Below are 24,943 nucleotides of genomic sequence, written 5' to 3' on the forward strand. Positions count from 1 at the left end.
AACAGTAATCGTTTTCGATAGTTATATTTTATGTAAATTCCTACAAACTAACAGATAAATAATAAATAATTTTATAATAGAAATAGCCTTATGTACAAAAGCTTGCCGCGCCGGTCGACTCGTTCTTTATCTCCTTAGCGCTCTTTCGAAATTAATTCGAATACATAAGTAATTACTACATCCAAAGCTCCATTGATTTCTAATAACAGTCCCCTATCGTAATATTATTACTGTATATCGGTTACACAACGGTCTGTTTTTTGTTACAAAACAAATAAATACTTATAAAATAATCAAAGTTATAAAGCTATTGAAAACTTTAAGAAATGGGTATAAATAAGGGTAATTGAGAACTGGTTATTGAATGGCGCATGGATCTGGGTGCGAACAAAAGCAACGTCTTTTTCGTGCAAACCTACCGACCGAATCAATACTCAATAATCATTGTTAACTAGTCATTGTAACTAAAATATAATGAAGCAATGTCGCGGCCTTCGCAGTCTCGATCTTATGACGGTTATCGTCCGACGAGTATGCGTGAGGACATCAATTGAAGATAAATGTCGAATAAGCTGGACGCGTTTTTTCATCCTATCAAGAACAAAAACATAATAAATCAAAAAATGTCTTTTGTGCAACATGTTCTTTTTACATTTCGAAACAAAAGAACAAAAAATGGTCTGGTTTTTGCACTACCTCGCCTTGCGATTATGCAAATGGCACGACAATAAACTGCCAAAGTGTAACATTCACGAAACTATATTTTTTTATGATGGACAATTGAAATCCTAAATAGTTTATATAATAGGCAACTACTTAACAAGGCTATATCAGTAGTTTTACCAGGAATATATTCACAGAAGGTATACACGACCGTTACATTTTTTTTTAGTATTATTATAAACCAATGTACTTTAAATAATAATAAAAAGAGCTAACTCCGAAGAGAGCTAACGAGTAAAAGTTGACTGCAAGCGACGTTGGCGCGGCTCTACATGGGAGGAACTCGTATACCGGCTCAGCGTCACAAGGCGCTAGGCCCAAGGCAAGCACCCACTACGCAGAGTGCATGCGTAAGTCAGTTGGCGAATCCGGCGTCACCGGTCTTCGTGGGAGTGACAGGTCTTCTGGTTCTGTTTGCTCAGGCCACTCATCCCAGCGCCAATCGGGTGCAACGGTCGCTGGCGGGCTAGGTGTGCCAGGCTCACAACCATTACCTGAGCATCGGTGTAGGGCAGCGGCCTGCCGCCGCCTAAATCTAGCACCACAACGACATGCGAATGGTGCATCTCCTTCATGTACTAGTGCATGAGCTTTAAGCTGATTTGAATCAGAAAATCGAGCGGGACAGCGCGCGCACGCATACGGACGTTCACCAGTATGAACGCGGAGATGTCGCCTCAAATTTGCAACTTGTACAAAGTGACGTGGACAATGCGGACAACTGTACGGTTTCTCTCCAGTGTGAAGGCGTAGGTGCGTTTTCAAGTGATGGTCACGAGTAAAGCGTTTGTGGCATTCGCCACATTCAAACGGCTTTTCACCGGTATGCGTACGTTCGTGATTCTGAAGAACATGTTTGTAGCCAAAGGATCTAGAGCAAACCTTGCATGTAAACAGCTTGTCTCTAGGTGGATCAGTAGCTCCGGGTGAAGATCCAGATGAGGGAGGCGAAAGTGGTGCATTTGATGAAGTATCATCAAGCTTAGGAGTACGTCGACGTTTACGTGTGCGCTCCAACTCGGGTGCAGGTGGAGGTAATAATGGTGCAGGGGGTGACGGCGGCCAGGCAGCTAACAGTGCTCCTGAGTAAAGTTCAGCCGGCAGACCTGCCACTAAGGCGGCTGCTCGACTCGCTAGCAGCCTTTCTGCCAACATCGGTAGTGACTCTTCACGCATACTTGACAGCGATCTTACCGAGACTCCTGTGAACAAATGTTTTTTATTCTTAAATGTACATAAATTATGCAATTTTTATAGTTTTTATTATTTATAATTCATAAAATTTATCATGATCACTTCCGTCGTGGTTTTAGAAGTCTCAACCTAAACAAACAGGAACCCATACCTATCGATAGCATACTTATCAGCAAAATACTACAAAAAAACAAGTAAAAACTATGTCAGACGCAGCGAAGGAAACATTTGGTCGCAATCACGGCGTTGCAAGTTGTTTCCGCCCCGACCTGTTGCGCAAATTGCCTCCGTGACTAAATAGTATAGATTCATTTTTAAACAATTTATAATTTGAAAGCTTTACTTCTATTAATATTGTGATAATTTAAATCACAATGTTGTAAGCTGAGTTATGCTTCCGCTAATTATTGTATTGAGGGGGGGGGTAGAGGTCGCGGGCGGCGTGCCCGTCCGAACCACTTACCTATATAATGGAATTAATTATTCCTCAAGCGGCAGACTCCGCCTGCGCGTTCCACCCAAATTATATTCAAATATTAATTCCGACGAAGAAAAGCCTTTTTGAGAACACTTAATTAAAATTAGACAAAATCATAATTGAAAGTTCTCCTCGAGGCGTGAAGACTCCGGCGAGGAGAGAAGCGCCTATCTAATATTATCTACTTAACTGGGAAATTAATTTTGGACCGACTTCGAATTCTGTCTTTTACAATTCATTAAGTAATGCTTAATATTTATTTTTCAAATAATATAAAAACGAATTATTTTATGGTGGCTATCTCGCATAATTATTATTAGTAATTAATTAAGGATAATTTAAATCTCCTAATTCTCGTTCTTTTTAATGATACTAATGACGGTTTGGCGAGCGTGTATTGTATAAATATATAAAAATATATTTATATTTATAAGCAAATTTAGTTACAGTATCTATTTACAGTTTATGATTAGACAGAGCTCGCACGTACAACGGGCTTATCCCATAACTTTTTAATAACATTCCCCTCGTCGTTTCGCGGACGAACTGCGAACCGACTTGCGATCAGAATTATAATTTCACTAAAATTATAAACCTGGTAAGAATGTTTATGATATTAGGTTACCTAAATTTCACTCAATTTGGTGTTAATTGTAATATTTATTACATTACTACTACTACTGGTAGGTACTTAAAAATGTATCTTTTAATTTTATAATACGTTTATTCTTTGTATATAGGTTCATAAAAAATTAAATTAAAATAAAGTTTGTTATCAAAATTATTAAGGTAATAAAAATCATGTTGAAATATCATAGCATTGTTAGCGTCCTTTTTATTATTTAGGGACAAGCCGTCGGGGAATAAGTAGGCGATCAATTTGAGCATTACCTTATGGCGCACCCTTCCGTGCGACGCTTTTTATGTGCTAAAGAGTTGTAATTATCCCCTCTTTATACGCCATAAATATTTGTCAATAACCCGTACTCAATACTTTTATGGACTGCCTGCGGCCGCCACTCCATAACTCATTATTGCGCAAGGGTTCATCTCATACATAATGACTCAATGATATTTTTGTATAACGGCGTAAGTACCAGCTCGCTTAAAAAGTCATCTCTGTTTTCTTGCATATAACTTTGTAATTTTGATCGATGAATAGTTTGAGTATTAATTAATTCTTATAGCGAACGAACACAGCTTCATTAGTATTATTTTAATAAATTGGCGGACTGGCGTAGGGTCACTTGGTGGTACTGGTCACCACCGCCTATCGCTAATGCGCCACCAACCTTCGGAACTAAGATTTCTACAATACTATATATTACTATTTGGCGGTAGAGTATGTGATAAGTCAATGGTCCCTACCCAGACGGGCTCCAACAAAGCCCTACCACTAAGTAAATAAATATAAAATAAGTGAAGCCTTTCGATTTGTATTTGGTCATGGTGATTATTTATTGCATTAAATCAATTGACCTGGTTTTATTGTATTTGACATAACAGTAAGTTTAAAGGTTTATTACAATGTCTACGGGAACTGTATTGAAATACAATTTATTTTAAGATTTCATATGTATTTATTTAAAACATTTACCATGTTTTTTATAATAAAACATTATTATTTACTAAAATTATATTTAGCAAATTGATTTCTATGATAAATATGTTGTTGACTTATGTAAAACATGTTTACTATTGAAATAAATTTGCTGAATATAATGTAGATAGTAAAATACTTATTCTCGAATAATGTAGTTAAATGATATGCGAAGTAAAATCTTTCATAATAAATTATTAGATACGAGTATAAACTGTTGTTGCCGAAAGACGTTTTAAACCATGAGCCCAAATTAATCAAGGCAACATTAATAGGATTTACCTATTTTTTTAGTTTTAAGCTACGTAAGTGAACACCGAAATGTACGGATTACGATCTAGTATGGTTTCAGTCTTTAAGGGTTAAGCGAAAACCCGTACATGCCACAGAATACTATTGTGGCTTCTCCAAAACTTTTCATTACGAAACAACTAATTCAATCATTATTTTTCTAACAGGTAGAAATAATTTTGCATAGTTTTACACGTTGTTTGAGCACGCAGGGTTTTTAATATAAAAATATTGTTATAGAACGAATTAAGTCATTTTACACAGAAACGTGTAAAATCCGTTACTATTTTATAATTTATTGGTTGTGTACATACTCACTTTATGTAATACGTACTTACTTTATGTGAGTAAGTGAATAAGCATATTCGGGACATTAGCTGTCATTTATTATTAAAACAGCTTCATATTGAAATATGAAATTAGTTTTTTTAACAATATTGCTTCGCTGTTACAACGTTATTTGCACAGAGTCTATTAGTAAAAATATTTTGTATTAACGATTTAATGTTCGTTTTATACTTCTCCTCAAAAAGAGGAGAGGAGGCCTTTAGCCCAGCAGTGGGACACTCACAGGCTGTTACGGTTTATACTTCATTTCAAGAAATTGCTTAATGCTTAGCTATAATAATAACAAATAAAATTGTACGCAATAACGAGTATAATTAATTAATCACCTCATTATTGTGTAATACAACATTACTCATTTTTTTAATAACCTAATCTGAATATATAAAAGAATAATTAACTTCTAAGTTATATATAATCACTTATTGTTATTGCAATTGAATGAATTATTCACTTACTATAACTAATATTAGCTCGATATTACTGAACTTTTCTTTTTCTATAAACATAATAGATAAAGTTACACATAGTCAAAATTGTTATTTTCTTTAATAAGCTCTTTTAATTGACACACTGTAAATTGCACACATTCACGAAAACTCATTTTTAAGTGATTACTTAACAAAAATAATTGTAATGTAAAAAAATGCCCGTAGGTAAATGCTACGATCGCGTGTTTTTTAGTTATTCGTAGCGGATCGTAGCACGACACTAGACGTTCGCTACAGACTACGGTTCACTGAATCTGCAAAGCTCTCGAATGCAAATAAACCATGTGTGCGACAGCCTCGCTCGTCCAATAGCGGCGTTCGCTACACGCATGTCGTGAACCGCTAACTTTTAAAACTTTTCATACGTGACGCATTTGAAAACTCACCTTTATACAAATTATACTATAAACATAACATTGTACAAACCTCTGGAATTCTGATTCGACCGCAATGACAAGGCCATTTCTCACCCCAACTTCATGAAATTCATTTATTTTCGCACTCGAAACGTCTTAGCTAGAGCGTTATAGGCTATTCAATGAAAATGATTAGCGATATTAATAAGAAACAGGTTAACTAGTGCGACGAGTTTGACATGTTCCGCCGGTACGGACTCGCGTTTACGAATGAAGGTTGCGCAAAGTACGAACGCGCTCTGTGGGACCTACCACAACACTGGCGATGGCGCGGTGCTGTCCAGCCGCCCCTCGCCGTAAACACACCCCCACGCCCCTCCCTGGCCGCCGCTCGCTCCCCGCACCCTGCACCCCACCCCGGTGCACTCCACGTGCACGCAATGCATTCACTTTTTATGGCCGCTACTACATTATGTTTCTCTCTACTAGTTTTTTAGCCCCTGTAACGAGCATCACATAAGCACTTTTTATGTTTACGAGCAGCTCCCATTTCGAGCGGGCGGTGCTTTCTTCTGTTACTAATTTGAGACCGACCATCGTTTTTTATCGTTAGTAAGACTTACTGCGAATATATACAAATATATATTTGTATATATATATTTTTTTTCTTGCATACTCATTAGTTGCTTATTACTGGTTGCGGTTTCATTAATTGTCTAATGTAATAAAGATTATTATGTAACTTTTGCTTAATTTATTTTATGATTATGTGTGTTTAATTTAAATGTAAAAATTTTTATGACTATTACCTATTATTTATTTTTATATGCTACAGTAAGTGTTTATATACAATATTAAAAAAATCTGAAGCGAGTTATTGCCTGTATTTGTAATTTTAAGGATATATCGTGGAGCAATATTATCGATAAAAATATATACACCGGGATTTAAATGTTTTATGTCTCTTTTTGCACAAGTTATGCAGAAAACCCTGGACATCAAATAGTATTTTTTTAATCAATTTTGATACCTGATAACTTAATTTACATCTTAAACAAATTGGGAAACTATTTCAAGTGATAGCCAAACAATAATCCAATTTGTGAATACGCAAACGGCGCCGGGATTACAATAGTCCATAGATAAATATGTAAATAAAATACATATAGATCATATTATATGGATTTGTTTTATATTTTAGCAACAAACATAGGTACTGCTTATTACATTGGCGTTAACCCTATGTTGCTTTTGTTATATTATATACTTTTAATATAAAAACAAATACAACAGCTTTGTTAATACATAATAAAAATGGAATTAATTGCTTGCTTGACAATAATGAGAGCTCGCGTGGTTTTAACATTGTACTTTTTTGAGTAATTAACGTAATATAAGCATATTGCGCTTATATTCTGTTATGACTTCGTCCTTCAATAACTCCTGAGGCAACTATTGACTCAAAGACAACACATAAAAAAACATAAGTGTCAGGACACAGAGGCGTATCGCGTAAATTAAACGTTTTTATCGCGCACACGGCTTCGGCTATTTTTACCGTTTCCACTATTTATACCGACTCTAGTAGCACGCGCCCTACGCTCTACGCGCTTTTTATCCAGACACAAGGAAGCTCTGCGGTCGTTCCTCTAATAACTCTATTATTAGGATAACTTACGTGACAGATGGTGATATTTATTACATGATACTCGTACATAGCGATACTATGTGTTGCACTCAAATCAACTTCCAATTAAACAACATTAAATCCATAAAAGATTAAACACACAAGTAACATTCAATAACTTAGCTTCGTATTTTATTTTTAATAAAGATATAATTATGACGATACAAAAGTTAAATAAACAATAAATAGGTATAATACTATATTTAACTAACTTAAAATACTATAATTAAAAAACTATACTGCTTATTTCACAATATACGGTTATAAGATTGTTAGTTTTTTAAAGAAGTGTTCCCACCTGCTGTTGTCGCGTGCCTAAAGTCTCTATTCAAATGTTAACTTTATTTCAATATCCTTAAGGATCGTTTTTATTTTAAATGTTAATGATTGTGCAGTTTTTTATTCTTAAAAAAGTATTCTCCGTCTCATTCGTTTGGAAGCCATTATCCTAGTTCATCAGGATGTTTAGGTTTGTTATCTCGCACACGCCGTCGCACCTTGCTTCAGTTTCGGCAGCATACCCTCAATGTTTTACCAGGCTATATATAAATTAGACAACAACAGGATCTTTGTCTCGCAAACATTTGCAGATAAGGAATTTTTAAGGCAGGTGTTTGTCAGGCTTTATCTATAATCAATATTAGTTATAAGTTTAACATTAATTAGCAAAATGTAAACCTCAAAAGACGAAATTCGACATCACATTTTATTGGCAGATTTTATCGGTACAAAGATTTATGTATGCGTCAATTTATTTGAGCTGAAATACTTTTAGTTTTTTTTTTTTTTTATAGAATAGGAAGGTGGACGACCATATGGGCCACCTGATGATAAGTGGTCACCAAACGCCCTTAGACATTGGCATTGCAAGAAATGTCAACCATCGCTTATAGCCAATGCGCCACCAACCTTGGGAACTAAGATTTTATGTCCCTTGTGCCTGTAATTACACTGGCTCACTCACCCTTCAAACCGGAACACAACAATATCAAGTATTGCTGTTTTGCGGTAGAATATCTGATGAGTGGGTGGTACCTACCCAGACGGGCTTGCACAAAGCCCTACCACCAGTAGTTCGACACTATCAATATTTCGACACTATCATTATTTGAAATTGCCGAAAAAGTGTGTACATCATTCGTAGCGTATTCAAAATTATTCGGTGATCAAAAATAAAAATCCAAAAGTCGGTAGTCGTTTATGACTTTTTACATAATTTAAAAAATAGTCCTTGATATGAAATAGATAATCTCACTTTACCTGGGTTATGATACCAATAAAAAACAATGTCAATTAAGAATTCTAATACAACAATGTAAACATTTTGTTTTTCTTTTGTTCGATTGTTTTCTAGAAGGTCTCCGATCGTCTGTTTGACATCGATAACTTTATTATATATGTTACAAACGCGTTATTTTCACCTGTTATGAACTGTTTTTGATGACAATTTTTTTTATAGAATAGGTGTATATATCCTATGGATAGTTTAATTTTATGAAGTATGGTTCTGGTTTCATCGAACTATTTTAGATACCCAGCGGCTTCAGAAGGTAAGAGAGGATGATTTGAACCACTCCTTTTGCATGATGGAAAGGAGAGTTTCAACTGACTTTAATGAATGAAATGAAATGATGACGTCATCCAAAAACGCCCTTGACTGTACAAAGTCCTTAAACATGAAGTACCTAAGGCTCATTTTCTAGAATCGTCCTGACTCTAAGCGTTTGTTGTACGGTAAGGAAATTTCGTGAAGATTATATAGATTATATAGATAGAATTTTGTTTCGTAAATATTTAAAAAAAAATCTAAGAAATGAATCAATATATTATAATTCTATTTCTGAACATTTTTAAGCCCATTGATATAGTGAATATATAATAAAATATGATTGTAATTATGTACATCTATTGTGAATCTGTATACTTTATATATGTCATATATTTCCATCGCGATAAAAGTGAAAGTTCCTTTGTTTCGAAAAAGCCACGACCCTGTATAAAGCACTCCGTCAAAGGAGCTAACTCTTTGAAGCCGTGAAATCACAATTAAGCCTTGCCGAGGAGAATTCAAGGACACATCACTTTACCCCAAACGAAAGTACTTCTTAAAATCCATCCAACACTTTTACTTTCTCTTTATTCGCATTGCTTATTCGCCTTTTGTCAAACTGTGTGTTTGAAAACAATAAACCCTTTTACGGTTGCTATAAAAAAAATTCCAAGGCCACCCAAACATTTGTTTATAGAATTTGATATTGTTACAAGTTGTTTGGTAAATGACATCTCAAAAACTATATATAGAAAAAATTAAATATCAATAAATATGATTAAATTGTATTTGCTTGTCTGAGCGAAAGTTATACATCAATAAATATTTACATGCTACAGTTTTGTATATATTGTGAAAAAATAATATAGATTTTAACGACGTGTCCGTAAAATTTAAAAGAAAAAAAACTTCGTTACTTTAAAGTTTTAAAACTATTTTAATTGTCTTGATTAAAATTACTACACTGACTTTACCTATAACTGCGTTCGTACCTCGGTTTGTATTTGATTTCTTAATTTTTTATAAAATTTTGCTTCGAATTCAAAATTACGCAACTATTAGGTATTAAATAGTTTGGGTGTGTTATTGATAAAATAATTGTGTTTAAATAAAAAAATAAAATCACAAATAAAAAGATATTTCACTACAATCGATTCTCTTTTTTATATATTATCAAAAATGTTGTAGATGAAGTTTATTACACTCTATTATTGATTGTAAAAAAAGTAGACAATTACGTAAAATACGACGTTTTATGAATTATTTAATGTTTCAGGATATTTTTTTTTTATAGAATAGGAAGGTGGACGAGCATATGGGCCACCTGATGGTAAGTGGTCACCAAACGCCCTTAGACATTGGCATTGTAAGAAATGTCAACCATCGCCTACAGCCAATGCGCAATCAACCTTAGGAACTAAGATTTTATGTCCCTTGTGCCTGTAATTACACTGGCTCACTCACCCTTCAAACCGGAACAAAACAATATCAAGTATTGCTGTTTTGCGATAGAATATCTGATGAGTGGGTGGTACCTACCCAGACGAGCTTGCACAAGGCCCTACCACCAGTGAATATTGATTGTTGATTTCAAGTCAGGCAGCTAAAAAGCACAATAATAGTACCTACAACATAATTTCAAAGCATCCTAAGCATTTGCGCCCTTCCAGCGCTTCCGGCGCTTTTTGGTACCTATACAAATCCAGACAACTAAAGAAATAATTACGCAGATATTTCTATAAGAAATATAAATACAATTTTCAAAGCCATAAGCCTTGCTCATCTGTGAATACCATCGTTTACTTATTTATAGAAACGTGTTACTATAATTAAGTAGAGAAAACGAAATTAAATATAATAATTTTCATTATTATTATTAATTGTTCCGGTATAGTGGTTAATACAGTAGTAAAATTTTATATATTGCAATTAAGTTCAAGTCGAAGTTAAAAATATCCCTTTTCAAACAGCAGGTCACTAAAATTCTCTGTAATTTAAAATCAGAAACTTTAAAAGCGAAAGTCAGGAATTAACTCGTTTACAAAATACCCCGAAATGCGCAAGCAATTTGTCCAGTTGCGCTGCTAAATAAAAACAATAGGTAGTGTACTTACCTAAATCGGAACAACCCGCTTTTATGACACTAAGGCATTGTTTGTTAAATCTTTGCAAAAGTCAATAGTGCCGGCTGCCGGTAAGCATCTTAAAGACAATTACGAAATCTGGCATTAACAAAAGGCAAAGCAAAAGGTGTTTTAATATTTTTTTTTTATTTACTAAATCGTTTTATTATTAACAAAATGAAATATTTATAAACGATTTTAATTGAACGCTAGTAAAACCTTACTTTCTTATTAAAAGTATTGTTTTGTACAATGTGATTGCTTACAATATGATTCGCTCCCTTCCGTGTGAACGACAGATGTGCACTAGCGCCGCGGAAATTACAAAAATTGTGAATATTTCATTCACATTATTGCGCATTCGGCCGTTACGAATCAATCGCGTACAATAGCATCGGCTTTAAGCCATTTTTTTTATTTGATGGTGATTTTAATGTAAATTTTAGGTAAAACGAACCGTCTGTTAAAATAAGGGTGAACCGGAAGCTAAAGTATAGTAACAATCTTGTGATTGATTACAAACTTGTTTTTACTTGTATTTAGGTAGACTGACGTTTCCATGACATGAAATTGACATACGTTTCTTTGATAATTGTATTTTTATTACAATTCCAAAAAAATATAATTAACTTTAACAGCTGATGAACCAATGAAATAAATCTTAATTGCTCTGTGAAATATTGATTGAATTGAATCGAGTTCTATTATTAATAGTACTAATATATATTTAATAAATATAGTCAATTTGTTAAGAATCCGTTATTCCTTAAATAATTGAATGATACAAGGCAATATTACTTATATTTTTTTATCCGTTGTTCGTTTATCGTTCCGGTACATCACGCAGGTGAGAACCAGAGACAATTGAAAGAGGATAAAATATAAAATATCACCTCCAAAGGATTCGCATTGAATATTTATCCCCGGCCGCGTAGCCTTGTCCGAGCGCCCTTTGTTCTCGACGGCCGTTTAAACTTTTGATTCTGCAACGGCAACAGTAAACTGGACCCTCGGAGTCGACAAAATACCCTACACATATTCTACTACCGAACGAAAGTCAGCTATATCGCTTATCATTTAAGGTTGAAACCATCCTAATGGCTCAGCAGAAGATACGTCATTCGGTCAATGACAGGTGGCTATTTCTATGCTTGCGTCATGGACTCTCCCCTTCCGGGTGTGATGAATAATTCCCTTTTCTATTCGAGAGAATTGTCCTTGCGAACTAGCTCGGCGACTCGATACGCGCCGTCGGTTTCTTCGCATTAATGTGAATTATATCCTACACTATCCCACTTAGTGAACTCCTCTTTTTATTTCAACCCTAAAGCGGGATTTACGTTTTCTTCCAAGTGAACATTACGACCTTTTATATGTTCATATGCCCACGGAGGGAGCATTTAGGTATCCTACATTGGATTTAGCGTATTACTACTTACCTTATCAGCTAATCTTGGGTTTTACCTGTTTTATATTATTTAATAATATTTAATAAAGGCAATTTAGAAATCAATGCAATACGAATATAAAAAATAAATAATAGAACAATTGTTACTATTAATAAAAGTTTTAATATTACCAACATACTATAAATTGGCCCTGACCACGGCATTACATTGACCAGCTTTTTTATTATATGCTTATATATAAACCGTAAAATTATTTTTTTTGTGTTTTATATATAAAAAATTACAAAATAAAAAAATATATAAAGGTGAAAAACTGATGAGTCGATTATAATGATTTATAGTTTTACCGTGTTAGGAGGTTATCTGAGTACAAGCATGTAGAGTACGTAATAAGTATACATTTGCAGAAAAAGTCCGGCTGGACGCGATTAAGGGACAGCTCGATCACTCCTTCTATCCAACCCCATTCATAACGTCTTTCAAATGTCTCGGCTTTTGTGTCTCTTGCGATCGCCAGAGCTGTCACCTTTTGTAACATGCGACTCATCTCGTCCGCTGTCAAACGTCTTGCACAAATTCAAAAATAACATCGACGTGCATTTTTTTCGATGTTCCTGTACAAACGTTAGATAAGTTTAGTTTTTGGACCCTTTGTTTGATGTAAACAAGGGACGTGTCCTGTTCCTTATCCATATTTTTTAATCGCACGAATATATAATCGTGTATTGACTATAAAATTTCTTTTTTTTCATCACAAAATATTATCGTTAAGTAAAGTTTCACTAAGCGTGTTGAAATACATCATTACGTAAGGATCTAGATGATTACAGAAAATGTAATCTATTACTAATCTATTATAATGGTGTATTTTAGAGAAGAATCATAATTTTCGCATTAAACTTAATTATACTTTATATGTGTGATTAGTTAAACAATGTATATTTCTTTCGACTGTCAAATCAATAATGACAGAAAGGGATGTCTTTAATTAATAAGTCACTAAGCAAAGCTTAGAAGTAAGGCCGTATATTATTAATAAATAATTCTCATTCACATATTTATTGCAAACACTCAAATCTAAATGATGACATGTCTTTATGCTATCGCAAAATGAATTGTAAATAACACTGGCTCACAAGCTATCATTATACGATATATTATAAATGAGTGTAAATTGAAAAAATTGTATTACATCTTTTTTATACAACAAATTAGCACACAATTTATATGTTTTATCTAAAATCTTATTTGTCACAGTATTGAGGGTGAACATTTTATGTGGCGAAAAGATGCCACACACTACAATAGACTCTTAGCTTGACATCAATTCGCAATTTTTAAAAAATACAATGTCTACGCACTCGTGCCGCCGCGGGCGACGCGCGACTCTCTATTGTAATGCATTGAAATGCATAATTTGTTGAGCACATGTCGGTTTTTTACTTAAAAAATAAAATAAAAAATGACCTATAGTTTGATAGGTAACAGGGATCCAATAGATCTCATTTATTGTATAATAATTTGACCCGTGGACAGTGAACAAAAGGACGTCCAGGTGGGACCTCGAAAAGATACTACGCGTTTATTCAAGTTTGTTGTTATTGAGTTAGAATATTATTTTTGTAGTCGTATTTTTTTACATACGCAGCTTCACTTTAAAAAAATGCTGGATGTAGTAGAACGTTCTCTAGTGTTTAGTCGTAGATATTAATTTCACTGAGGAATCTTAGAAAGTTTTAAAGTATCACGGCATTTAAAATAAACATTTATAAAATTTTTTAAAAGACGCACGTAATATAGCTAGCTATATTGTTTCTCTGGGCGCGTTCAAGCAATATACACCCTGCAGAGCTAAAGTCTCGGTCAAATGTGAAAAAACAAGGTAAAATTTAAATTTGGATTGTGATATTAAACAACCAAAAATAAGTAATACAATATGTTTAATATTATTATTTATTATGTTTATGTTATGGTGTATGTATGTATTATGAACATTAAAATATGTTTATATGTGTGTGTATAATAATATCCGTTTTTTGGATATCATAATTGTTTTTGTTACATTTTATATAAAATTTGTATTAAGATAATAATATAATATAATAATAAAAATAATAATATCCTGGGGCATTTTTTCACACACGGCCATCTGATCCCAAATTAAGCTTGTACAGAGCTTGTACTATGGAAGCCAGACAACTGATATACTACATATACTATTTTTCTTTTGTAAATACATACTTATATACAGACACACACAAATATCTGTCCTGGGCGGGAATCGAACCCACAACCTTCGGTGTGAAAGCCAAGTATCCACCAACCACTCCAACCGGCTCGGCGCTAAATATTATAGATAAATAATTTACTTCAACCTTATGGTGTTATAATGCAAATTATGTATACACAAATATATAATACTGACATTATAAACACGTCGTATTTAAAAAGACGTGACACACTAATATCAATGAAAAAAGCATAAGATTTAATAAATATATTGAATATTTTAAAATGCAAAAATAATATGTATTTGTACAACATGCCTGCGGCTTTATAATCGTACGCAGCAAATCCTTCCGATATGTTGAGGCGGCGTAAGTGAGTGGACGAACGACCTTTGTAGCCCTCGTCTGTCTTTGACAACTACGAATCAGCTCTTAAGTAACTGCCTTGTACACCACACAAGCGTTTTGACATCGATTTTCAAAGACAAATCTTTTCTAAATTGAATTCTATCACAAATTCTATAACGTCACAGCATCCAATACTATTATTCCATATATTTATTTCAAAGTATATAAAATATATATAAACGTTTACGAGATACGTATGTTATTATACTATAATTATAATTGTAGTTTAGTTTCGTGTTCTATAAACAAAGTTAGCAATACATAATTAAAATATTCGAGTGTTCTTTAAGCACGGATCAAATAATGGAATAAATTTATTAATAGTACAAAAGTAATACGATTACTCGAATAAGATCGAGAGAATATAAACTTACGACAAAGAATTAAAAAAATATTTGATCGGATTACTGGGCCAGGACAGCTGCGGGACAGTGCGTGGACCTCGTAGTTTTTTTAATTCTCGCAAAAATGTATCTCAAATTGCATCATTGATCGACCCTCCATACTTCCGATTTCAAAAGTCCAATTTCGATTCAACTCGGACGTATCTAATTCAAAAATCATTAATCTTCTGCTAGAATGAAGATCAGCAAGCAAATGTATCCACTTGTTCATGGTCAGTTGCTGACAGGAAATTGATTGTATTTTTTACTATTAATTCCCACAAGCAAATGATTACTTTCAACTTTTTAGTAAATACCAACTTTTAACATAATATATTATTATTTACTTTCATCGTATTTCTTTTTATACAATAGACGGACGAGCCTATGGGCCACCTGATGGTAAGTGGTCAACAACGCCCATAGACATCGGCATTGTAAGAAATGTTAACCATCGCTTACATCGCCAATGCGCCACCAACCTTGGGAACTAAGATGTTATGTCCCTTATGGCTGTAATTACACTGGCTCACTCACTCTTCAAACCGGAACACAACAATACCAAGTACTGTTGTTTTGCGGTAGAATATCTGATGAGTGGGTGGTACCTACGCAGAAGAGCTTGCACAAATCCCTACCTACTAGTAAATATTTTTTAATTGTAAAATTTTTTAGTGAAGAAATTATTACAAATTAAAACACAAAAACCACAATTTTAGTTCACGTTTAGTTGGCTACTTGCTGTAAGTTTATAATTAATTGCTAACTTTTATTCGAAATATTATAAGTATTTGTCTATGTCGTTTTTAAACTTGACTCATTTAACATGAATATAAAATTGACACGTTATTTATTCTTTCTAGCATTCAATTTTAAATGTTTCTTATGTTCGGAACAGAAGATCAAAAGTTATGGTATTTTATAACCATACATCGTTGAATGACGAAATTTGACAACTTGAATGCAACATCCTGTCCGATTTAGCATTTAATTCGATGTTATGAAAAATATTGATCACAAAAAGAAAATCAATTGTAATCGTTTTTAACAAGAAACCGACCACGATTAAAAAAAAGTTAAATAATATTTCTTTCTATTGTTTATATAAAATATTCATAATTAAATAATATGCCTTATGTTTTAACCTACAGTATGTTTATTTATCCTCGGAACCTAAGAGTTTAATTTTGTATCCTCGCATACGTTACATATATCTGCATTGTTCATTTATTATGTGTTATAATCTTTTTTCTCTAGATCAACATAATACCATCGAATATTATATTTCTCGAAAGAAAATATCCCATTTCCGCATCTTCCTACAACAATGGCTGCGCCGTCCAACTATTCAAATATAGCACGGCGTGGGTAAACGCGAGGCTTTTTTGCACATCGAACGAATTAATGGATAACCAAAGATCGAACCGAAATAAAAAAACACATGCTTATTAAATGTTGGTTTCACGTAATAACACGTTCATGGTTTCTTTCATTGTTTCCAAGAGCAGCGCCGAGATATCCGGTTACCGCCGTTAAATATTTTGGCTCTCGTTGAAAGGGAAACTTCATAGTTTTTTCATCAATATTTCGTTTTTGCTCCTCAAAACACGGAAGTCGAATGCTTATGCAAAAGCTGAAATTTGGAATCGATTTCGCTTTTAAGTTCAACAACGGTCGGTTGCAAATAACATACAATTACTAATATTTCCATTCACCGAGTAACGAATGTCGGCAGTAATTGCGGTTTTATTGTTGAAGCCTCATGAGCTGAGTATTTTTTTTATAATCTGCTCATAATTTAACGTTTTAATTGAAATATCTATTTTATTCTGAATTCAAAGAATTTGCGCGAGGAACATTTATCAATTCACAAAGAGTGAAACCACTTAAAGAAGCCTGCGCCGGACAGATTTAATTTGTTGCGAAGGCCTTTATAATTGGAACATAAAGATTTTGAGTAATTAATTTTCGCAGCGAGTCAGAAGCAAAGAGACTGCATTGAGGCCGGGCGGCGCGGACAACCGCACCGAGCCTAATTAATATTAATGACCTCGGGAGGCGCCGGCACCACGGCAGCCACCTCGCTCTGATCTTCTTTTAACTAATCCTTCGTCATGCCATTTTTTAAATTCTACCGGGAAGATTTTAGCCTTCGCCTATTTACTTCCATGATCAATCAAATAATCGAAATTTCGATTTCCTTTATTCAAAAATTAACATGAGATTTAAATTAAACTGTAGACAAATATAAAAATTGTATGTTAAAATAGTTTTCACGACAAAGTGTTATGTATATGAAAGAAATATGAAATCATTTAGAGCAAATAGCATGCGATGTTTCTTTTGTACTTGAGATAATGAATCTGAGGAAATATCAGATATTGTGTATTAAGTAGAGATCGGTGTGTGTGGGTGGAGGTGTGGAGGTGTGATGGCGGTGACCGATGGGACGGCGCTAAAAGCCGGACGGAAGCCGCGGACGCCCGGCTCCGATTACACCAACCGTGGGACTCCATGCAAACATAGACAGGGCTGCCTTGATTTTAATGAAACTTTCGTATTATGTTAGTATTATATGATACAGCATCATATCATATAGTTCTGTCTCTCTATATGTTTTAATTATTATTATTGCAAGTTTATTTTAAGAGACTTTCTCAACGCTATCGGGAGAAAACTACTAGTAGGTAGTGCTTTCGTTTCGGTGACGTACGTTTGCAAGAATGTATGGGTGAAATGGCAGCTGAATGGCAGCTAAAATAAGGCAGGATTCATATCAATTTAAGATGGAAGATATTAGGTCCTTACATATGGAATTAGCGTTTTGTCGTACTGACCACTTTGATCTGAAATATCTCCTCTTTGGTTAAGAATTTATAAATTAATTTAACTGGTACATTTGAGTTTTGAAAACAGTCACTCATTTGTTTTTTCCTCATTATTATTTTCTTTGGCGTCGCTTATTACCGCACACTGGAAAACATGAAATATCGCTATATTTACGAGTACGACTTCTATCTTGGCACCAGTGCTGCAGAAACAGCTCAAAAGATTAATAATATGTACGGCGCTGGTGTCGCAATAGAAAGCACGGTACGTTTTTGGTTTCAACGTTTTCGTTCCTGAAATTTCGACCTTCAGAACCAACCCCGTGGAAGGCCGAAGACAAAAAAGGAAAATAAAGAATTAAAGGCTATTGTGGAAGTGGATCCATCACAAAGCACTTCAGAGATAGCTACAGGCTTCGGGGTAAGTGATAAAACTGTATTAATCCACTTGAAGCAAATCGGGAAAGTAAAAAACTTGAACGATGGGTACCTCATGAATTGAGTGAATCGAACTTGCAAACACGCGTCGACTGCTGTGTTACTTTGCTCAACCGACACAATAATGAAGGGATTTTAAATCGAATCATTACTTGTGATGAAAAATGGATACTGTACGATAATCGGAAGTGCTCGTCGCAATGGCTGAACCCGGGAGTCCCAACCAAATCCTGTCCTAATCGAAAATTGACTCAGAAAAAGTTACTTGTGAGTGTTTGGTGGACTAGCGCCGGTGTCGTTCACTACAGCTTTCTAAAATCTGGCCTGGTGGTAAGTGCTCGTCGCAATGGCTGAACCCGGGAGTCCCAACCAAATCCTGTCCTAATCGAAAATTGACTCAGAAAAAGTTACTTGTGAGTGTTTGGTGGACTAGCGCCGGTGTCGTTCACTACAGCTTTCTAAAATCTGGCCTGGTGGTAAGTACCACCCTCTCATCAGATATTCTACCGCTAAATACCAATACTTAGTATTGTTGCGATCCGGTTTGAAGGGTGAGTGAGCCAGTGTAACTACAGACACAAGGGACGTAACATCAAAGTTGCCAAGGTTTGTGGCGCATTGGCGATATAAGGAATGGTTATTATTTTTTACATCGCCGATGACTATGGATGGTGGTGATCGCTGACCATCAGGTGACCCGTTTGTCCGTCCTCCTGCCCATAACATAAAAAAATACCGTTCATTAACGATATATTTATTATTAAAATATAATGACTACTTTATTTTACAAAATATTTTAAAACTGAAGCAGGCTTAGAAGAGTTTACTATTAAAATGACTATATACGTCACCATAAAACATCATTTTGACCGTTTGTAGCAACCCTAGCGTTATTGCACAAAGATGAGAGCTATGTATTCCGCGAGGCCTTCCTGCGTCCATATGCGAGCCATCTCGTCTCTCGATGTGTTATCATAAACACGAACCTTACACCACACTTCAGTTTTTTGTATTCCGGTGAATACACATTGTCTACCATGCAATCGTTTTTATGTTTGAATTATTATAACATATTAAAATTAAACAGCACACTATCACATTATATTTATATGGTATATATTTATGTTGAAAATATAAATCTATAATATAAACAAAAAAATTCATTGCTTTTAAATTAAATCATCACTTATTTAGACATATTTGTATACCCAACTATATACATATATAACATAGCAATCGAATAATATCTAATAGGTACATATTATAACCTATAATATATTATACATTATATACATAGGACTTATATATATAGGGACTGAAACATAGAATATGTGCTAATTAGGAACTATCAATTTATAACAAATAAAATATTATATTTACGTATATTTACTACGAAGCAGTGGCACGTTTTATAACCAAACTTACTGGTTTTTATTAAAGGTAGCTGCTAGCTCTTGAGTCACCAATGGACATAACGAGATAGATTCCGTCCTGTGTTTTTCGAATGTTTTAAATGAATAGTAAAAGACCGGCTACTTATGAGTCGGCTTAAAATTGTTTCATCGTCATATAAAGTCACTCTTTGATACAAATAATATTTTGGCAAACGCAATAGAGCTGAAAGATGGCTTGCAACATGCAAATGCATGGTTTATATATTATAACTGTATGTAAAAAAACACACATACAAACACGGAAAACTGCTTTTAATAAAACAATTTTAATTTAACCTGCTTTCCACATACCACGTAAATTTTAAGTGAAACTTCTTTTCATATTAATTGCGCAACGGCACACGACTATCTGAGAAATCTGATGGAAAATGGCAACCTTCGCTCTAAAAGAATAGAACCATAAGACTCATCTCATCACTCCTTAAGACACCAGCACTAGTCATGAAATACCGCAAATATCAATACGGAGTATAACTCCTTTTCCTGATATACAAACTCAGAATGATGAATATAAAAAGACGAGATTTTTAAATAAGTCAAACGTTAATAAAATATTTTATTTTTATGACTGTGTTAATTAATTGGATTTCGATCTGAATATAACAATGAAATTATAGTTAATTGAATTGCATCTAGTAATTGAATCAAATGAATCATTGCTCAGATTTCATGGCACGGTGATTTTTTAAATGCTTTTTCGCCTAATTTTCAGATACTTATAATATGTTACCATTTTGGCGGCTTTACTTATACAAAGACCGAAGCAAATGTAGGTAAGAAGGTTATAATCGAGTCTAAAGTGGGTTAAGCAAAAAGCGGCATATGTTTTATTGTAAAAAATCCTTTGAAAGCATAATCTGCACGTGTGCTCGCTCTCGAGTGCAGGCAAGCGAAAGTCTTCGCGTGCGATATGGGCGCATACACGCATAATTTCAACTGTTTCATTTTATCTGAACAATATAAGATTAACCTGTTATTCATACATTTTTATACTATCTCTACACTCTAGTACAAAATTTAAAAAGTTAGTAAAACCTAGTCTAGTAATATTGTCACAATTGTTGACCAAAAAACCAAGCCAGAAAATTGATGATCACATAAATCCAAAAATAATTCATAAGAGCAACTTATAAAAAACAATAATAAACTTAATCACTTTTCTGTTCACCTGAATAGCGAATTTTGTTACGAAAGGTTTATTGTAACAGTTGTATGTGCTTTACTTACAATTTTATGTGGTCTCTCAACGCAGCCAAGCGGCATTGGCAGTGCAACTATACTACTCCAATCCACTAGAGTGTGAAATCACCCGTTCTCGAGCTTTTGTAGTAGCAAACCGACAAACGATATCTTCCTAACTCCGACGTTTAACATTATGCAGACAGCAACACAACAAGTATGAATATAATGTTTAAAATTTATATACATCTTAATATTATTTACCTTGTAACTATAAAATGAAACTTGCATAATACAAGTCTCATTTCTACTACTCTACTATATTATATATTAATATTACTGGTGGTAGTACTTTGTGCAAGCTCGTCTGGGTAGGTACCACCCACTCATCAGATATTCTACCGCAAAACAGCAATACTTGATATTGTTGTGTTCCGGTTTGAAGGGTGAGTGAGCCAGTGTAATTACAGGCACAAGGGACATAAAATCTTAGTTCCCAAGGTTGGTGGCGCATTGGCTATAAGCGATGGTTGACATTTCTTACAATGCCAATGTCTAAGAGCGTTTGGTAACCACTTACCATCAGGTGGCCCATATGCTCGTCCACCTTCCTATTCTATATAAAAAAATTAATTAAGTTACTCTATAATAATAATGTTCTCCAGACCAATTTCGGCCACGGCGGCCAATCTCAAGAGAGATTAGCCAACTACGCAGGAGATATTATAGTGCACACAAGTGCGTGTGTGCTTTCAGAGGCACGGGAGTGTACACACTTCCAACTTCCAGACTCCGGGCTGCTACTGAGAATTTTTTGACAGAAAAACTCAATAACTTTTTACTGGCCCGACCTTTTTTTTCCCCACATGAAGTGGGGGGGTATGTGCTCGCCGGCACTGAAGGCGCCGGAATACCCACTAAAAAACCAGCGGTACCCACTCCGTCTTGTCGAAGGGGCGTCACGGGATCGCTTGCACATCCTACCGTGACGTACCGACGGTTGGCCCGCTCAAGCGGGCCTCCATTCCTAGGGGGTTCTCGGGGTACGGAATACCCCCCTAACCCCAGCGGCGCTTTCGGTGGAGGAAGAAGGTGCGCATAGCGTCGGCGCCTCCTCTCGGGTCTTCTTCGGCGGAGCGAATCAGCGGCGGCTGACCTCGCCTTTTGCTCTCCCTCCACGATCTCCTTCTGCAACATGACACTCTCGCAAAAAGAAATCTCCATCTAACACCTCTCGCTGCCAAGCATAGAGTTAATCACGCTCGGCAGCGAGAGGTCTCCGCGAACTATCGCCGCCAGGGTATGCCTCTGGGGCCCCCACGCAGCACACTCCGTCAAAGTGTGATGTGCCGTGTCCAGTGGCGCACCACCCTCATGGCAGGAGGGTGATATCTCCCGCTTCGCTATCCCATGTAGGTACTTACCGAAACAGCCACGTCCGGTAAGCACCTGCGTCAGTCTAAACGTAAGTGTGCCGCTCCTTCTTGTTACCCAGCGATTCAAGTGGGGCGGATCGCCTCCACTGTCGCCAGGCCTGCTGATGGGAATCCCAGGTCCTCCTCCCATCTGCGAATGAGAGCTTGTTGGGCTACAGACCTGATTCGCCCCACGTCCGCTGATCCTGGACGGTCGCCATTCGCCCTGGCTTCCACCCGAAACCGATGCACTTCCACGAGTACCTCGGCCTGGAGTTCCCAGGGCGGATGACTCGCAAGAAGTGTCACCGCCGTCCACGACACCGTACAATAACCTCGTACCGCTCTCACCGCTATAACTCTCTGCGGTCTCCTCAGAAGAGCTCTATTACGAGCGGTGAGAACGTCTACCCATATGGGTGCACTATATAGCGCCATGGAGCGCAGTACACCGGCGTATAATCGCCGGCATGGTGATTCCGGCCCTCTCACATTAGGTAGGAGGCGGCCTAAGGCGGCGGCGGCATTAATGAGTTTCGGGCTCAGTTGGACAAAGTGTTGCCTGAAGCTCCAACTTACCTCCAGGGTCAGACCCAGATACCTCATCTGGGCCTTCACCTTTATCATTGTCCCTTGGACTGTGATACACGCTCCACGTGATTTGTGGTGGTGCCCTGACGTGGACCGTGGAATAAGAGAACTTCCGTTTTAGAGATGGAGACCTTCAAGCCCAACATTTCTATCCGGTCCATCGTAAGTGACGTTCCGACTTCGGCCAGGATGGCCGCCTCATGGAAATTTCGCCCCGTCGCCGTGAGAGAGTGACAATGTCGTCCACGTAGCACAACAGCCCCATACCGGGAAGGACAGGTGCCCGCAGGAGAAAGGCACCCCATGATATTGTAGCGCCTCTCTCATTGTCTCGAAAGGAAGACTGTTGAAGGCATGTTGTCCAGCGAAACCGCCAGGACCACGTCCCTTCGGGCCACCGCCTCCATGGTCTGGGTTTTTAGGGCGTTCAGGGCGTCGATGGTTGATCGACCCGCCCTGAACCCGTATTGAGCCTCTGAGAGACCCGGTCTCACTTCCTCGAGATGCTGAACAAGACGGGCAGCGAGAATTTTCTCGAAGAGTTTGCCCGTCTCATTCAGCAGTACAACTGGCCTGTATGCCGAAGGAGATTCTAGAGGACGCCCCACCTTCGGCAACAGGACCAGCTTGCCCTCTTTCCATGGCTTCGGGAATTGCCCTCTGGAAAGACACTTGTCAAATACTTCCACCTAGGTGTTCCAGAGCGTCTCGCAGAATACGTCCTGGCACCCCATCCGGACCAGGCGCATGGTTCTGACTCTCAGACGGTCAAGGGCCATCTCCATCTCTCGCTCCGTGATTTGTGGTGGAGCCACAATTTCTTCTTCGATCACGGAGTGAGGAGTCATTCGCGGAGGGACATGCTCATCCGGAAGGGGGAAAAACTCCCCAACCAGGCGCAGGAGAGGCTCCGGCGGCGTCGTTTCCATCACGGGAGTGCCGTGGGTGCTAACTTTTCCTCGCACACCTCGGTATGGGCGCCCCCATGGATCCCTATTCAGGTCAGCCAACATCTCCTCCCTCGCTCGTTCCTTGGCCCGACAAATTACCAGTTGCAACTCTTTTTTCAGTTGGCGGTAAGCGGCCAGCAACTGTCCCTCTAATTCCGTGTCGAAGCCGTTTCGTCTGTGACAGCGGACGTAGGCCCTCCGCGCCCGGTTGCACGTCACTCGAAGTTTAGCAATTTCGGGCGACCACCAATGCACCTGACGGCGCGGTGTCCTACGTCGGGCCCTCGGCATGGCCGCATTGCACACCTCCTTAAGAGTGTTGTGCATGCAGCTGGCCACCTCTTCTATATTGGCGCCCTCCCACCTTCCCGCGGAACCCCATCGCTGCACGATTGCGGCCTCCTTAACTAGCTCGCGATCTAGCTGGCCAAGAGACCACCTCGGGAGCGTGGTTGGCACCCTCGGAGGTTCTATTGGCCTGTGGGAGGCAGAGATCTCGAATCGGATGTATCAGTGGTCTGACAGAGTCTCCACCTCTTCTTCCACCCTCCAATTCCTCACTCTGCGTGCAACGACAGGGGTGGTGAATGATAGGTCCACCACGGAACCTCCCTTATGTCTCACACAGGTTTGAAACTTCCCTCTGTTGAGTAGGGACAGACAAGAAAGTAAAGCCCACACCTGGACTGCCATTCCTCGCGAATTCGTGGCTGGATTTCCCCAGGCGCTTGACTTGGCATTAAAGTCACCGAGGACCATAGTCGGTCTTGGTGACTATCTGGTTACCGCGGCCTTGACAGGGAATTGAACCTACGACCTCCGG

At 37.0% G+C, this 24,943-nt stretch overlaps 1 protein-coding gene across 1 annotated transcript; it reads right to left on the reverse strand.

Annotated features, from left to right (window-relative positions):
• Window positions 1–1,056: 1,056 nt before the first annotated feature.
• LOC126781628 (protein krueppel-like) lies at window positions 1,057–5,862 on the reverse strand. The gene is made up of 3 exons (XM_050506557.1): window positions 5,706–5,862; window positions 5,549–5,587; window positions 1,057–1,925 (listed from the first exon to the last, which is right to left on the reverse strand). Exons 2-3 carry the CDS (start codon window positions 5,583–5,585, stop codon window positions 1,057–1,059), a joined length of 906 nt encoding a protein of 301 aa, XP_050362514.1. The 5' UTR covers window positions 5,586–5,587; window positions 5,706–5,862.
• Between the last annotated feature and the right edge of the window lie 19,081 nt (window positions 5,863–24,943).

The sequence above is a fragment of the Nymphalis io genome, chromosome 4 (genome assembly GCF_905147045.1).
Source record: "Nymphalis io chromosome 4, ilAglIoxx1.1, whole genome shotgun sequence".
In the NCBI taxonomy this organism is placed as follows: Eukaryota; Metazoa; Arthropoda; class Insecta; order Lepidoptera; family Nymphalidae; genus Nymphalis; species Nymphalis io.

Coding starts and splice junctions, on each gene's coding strand:
- LOC126781628 (XM_050506557.1), bottom strand. CDS start 5,585: ATGGCCTTGTCATTGCGGTCGAATCAGAATTCCAGAG. Junction 1,926..5,548: donor GTCGAATCAGAATTCCAGAG/GTTTGTACAATG, acceptor ATTTGTTCACAG/GAGTCTCGGTAAGATCGCTG.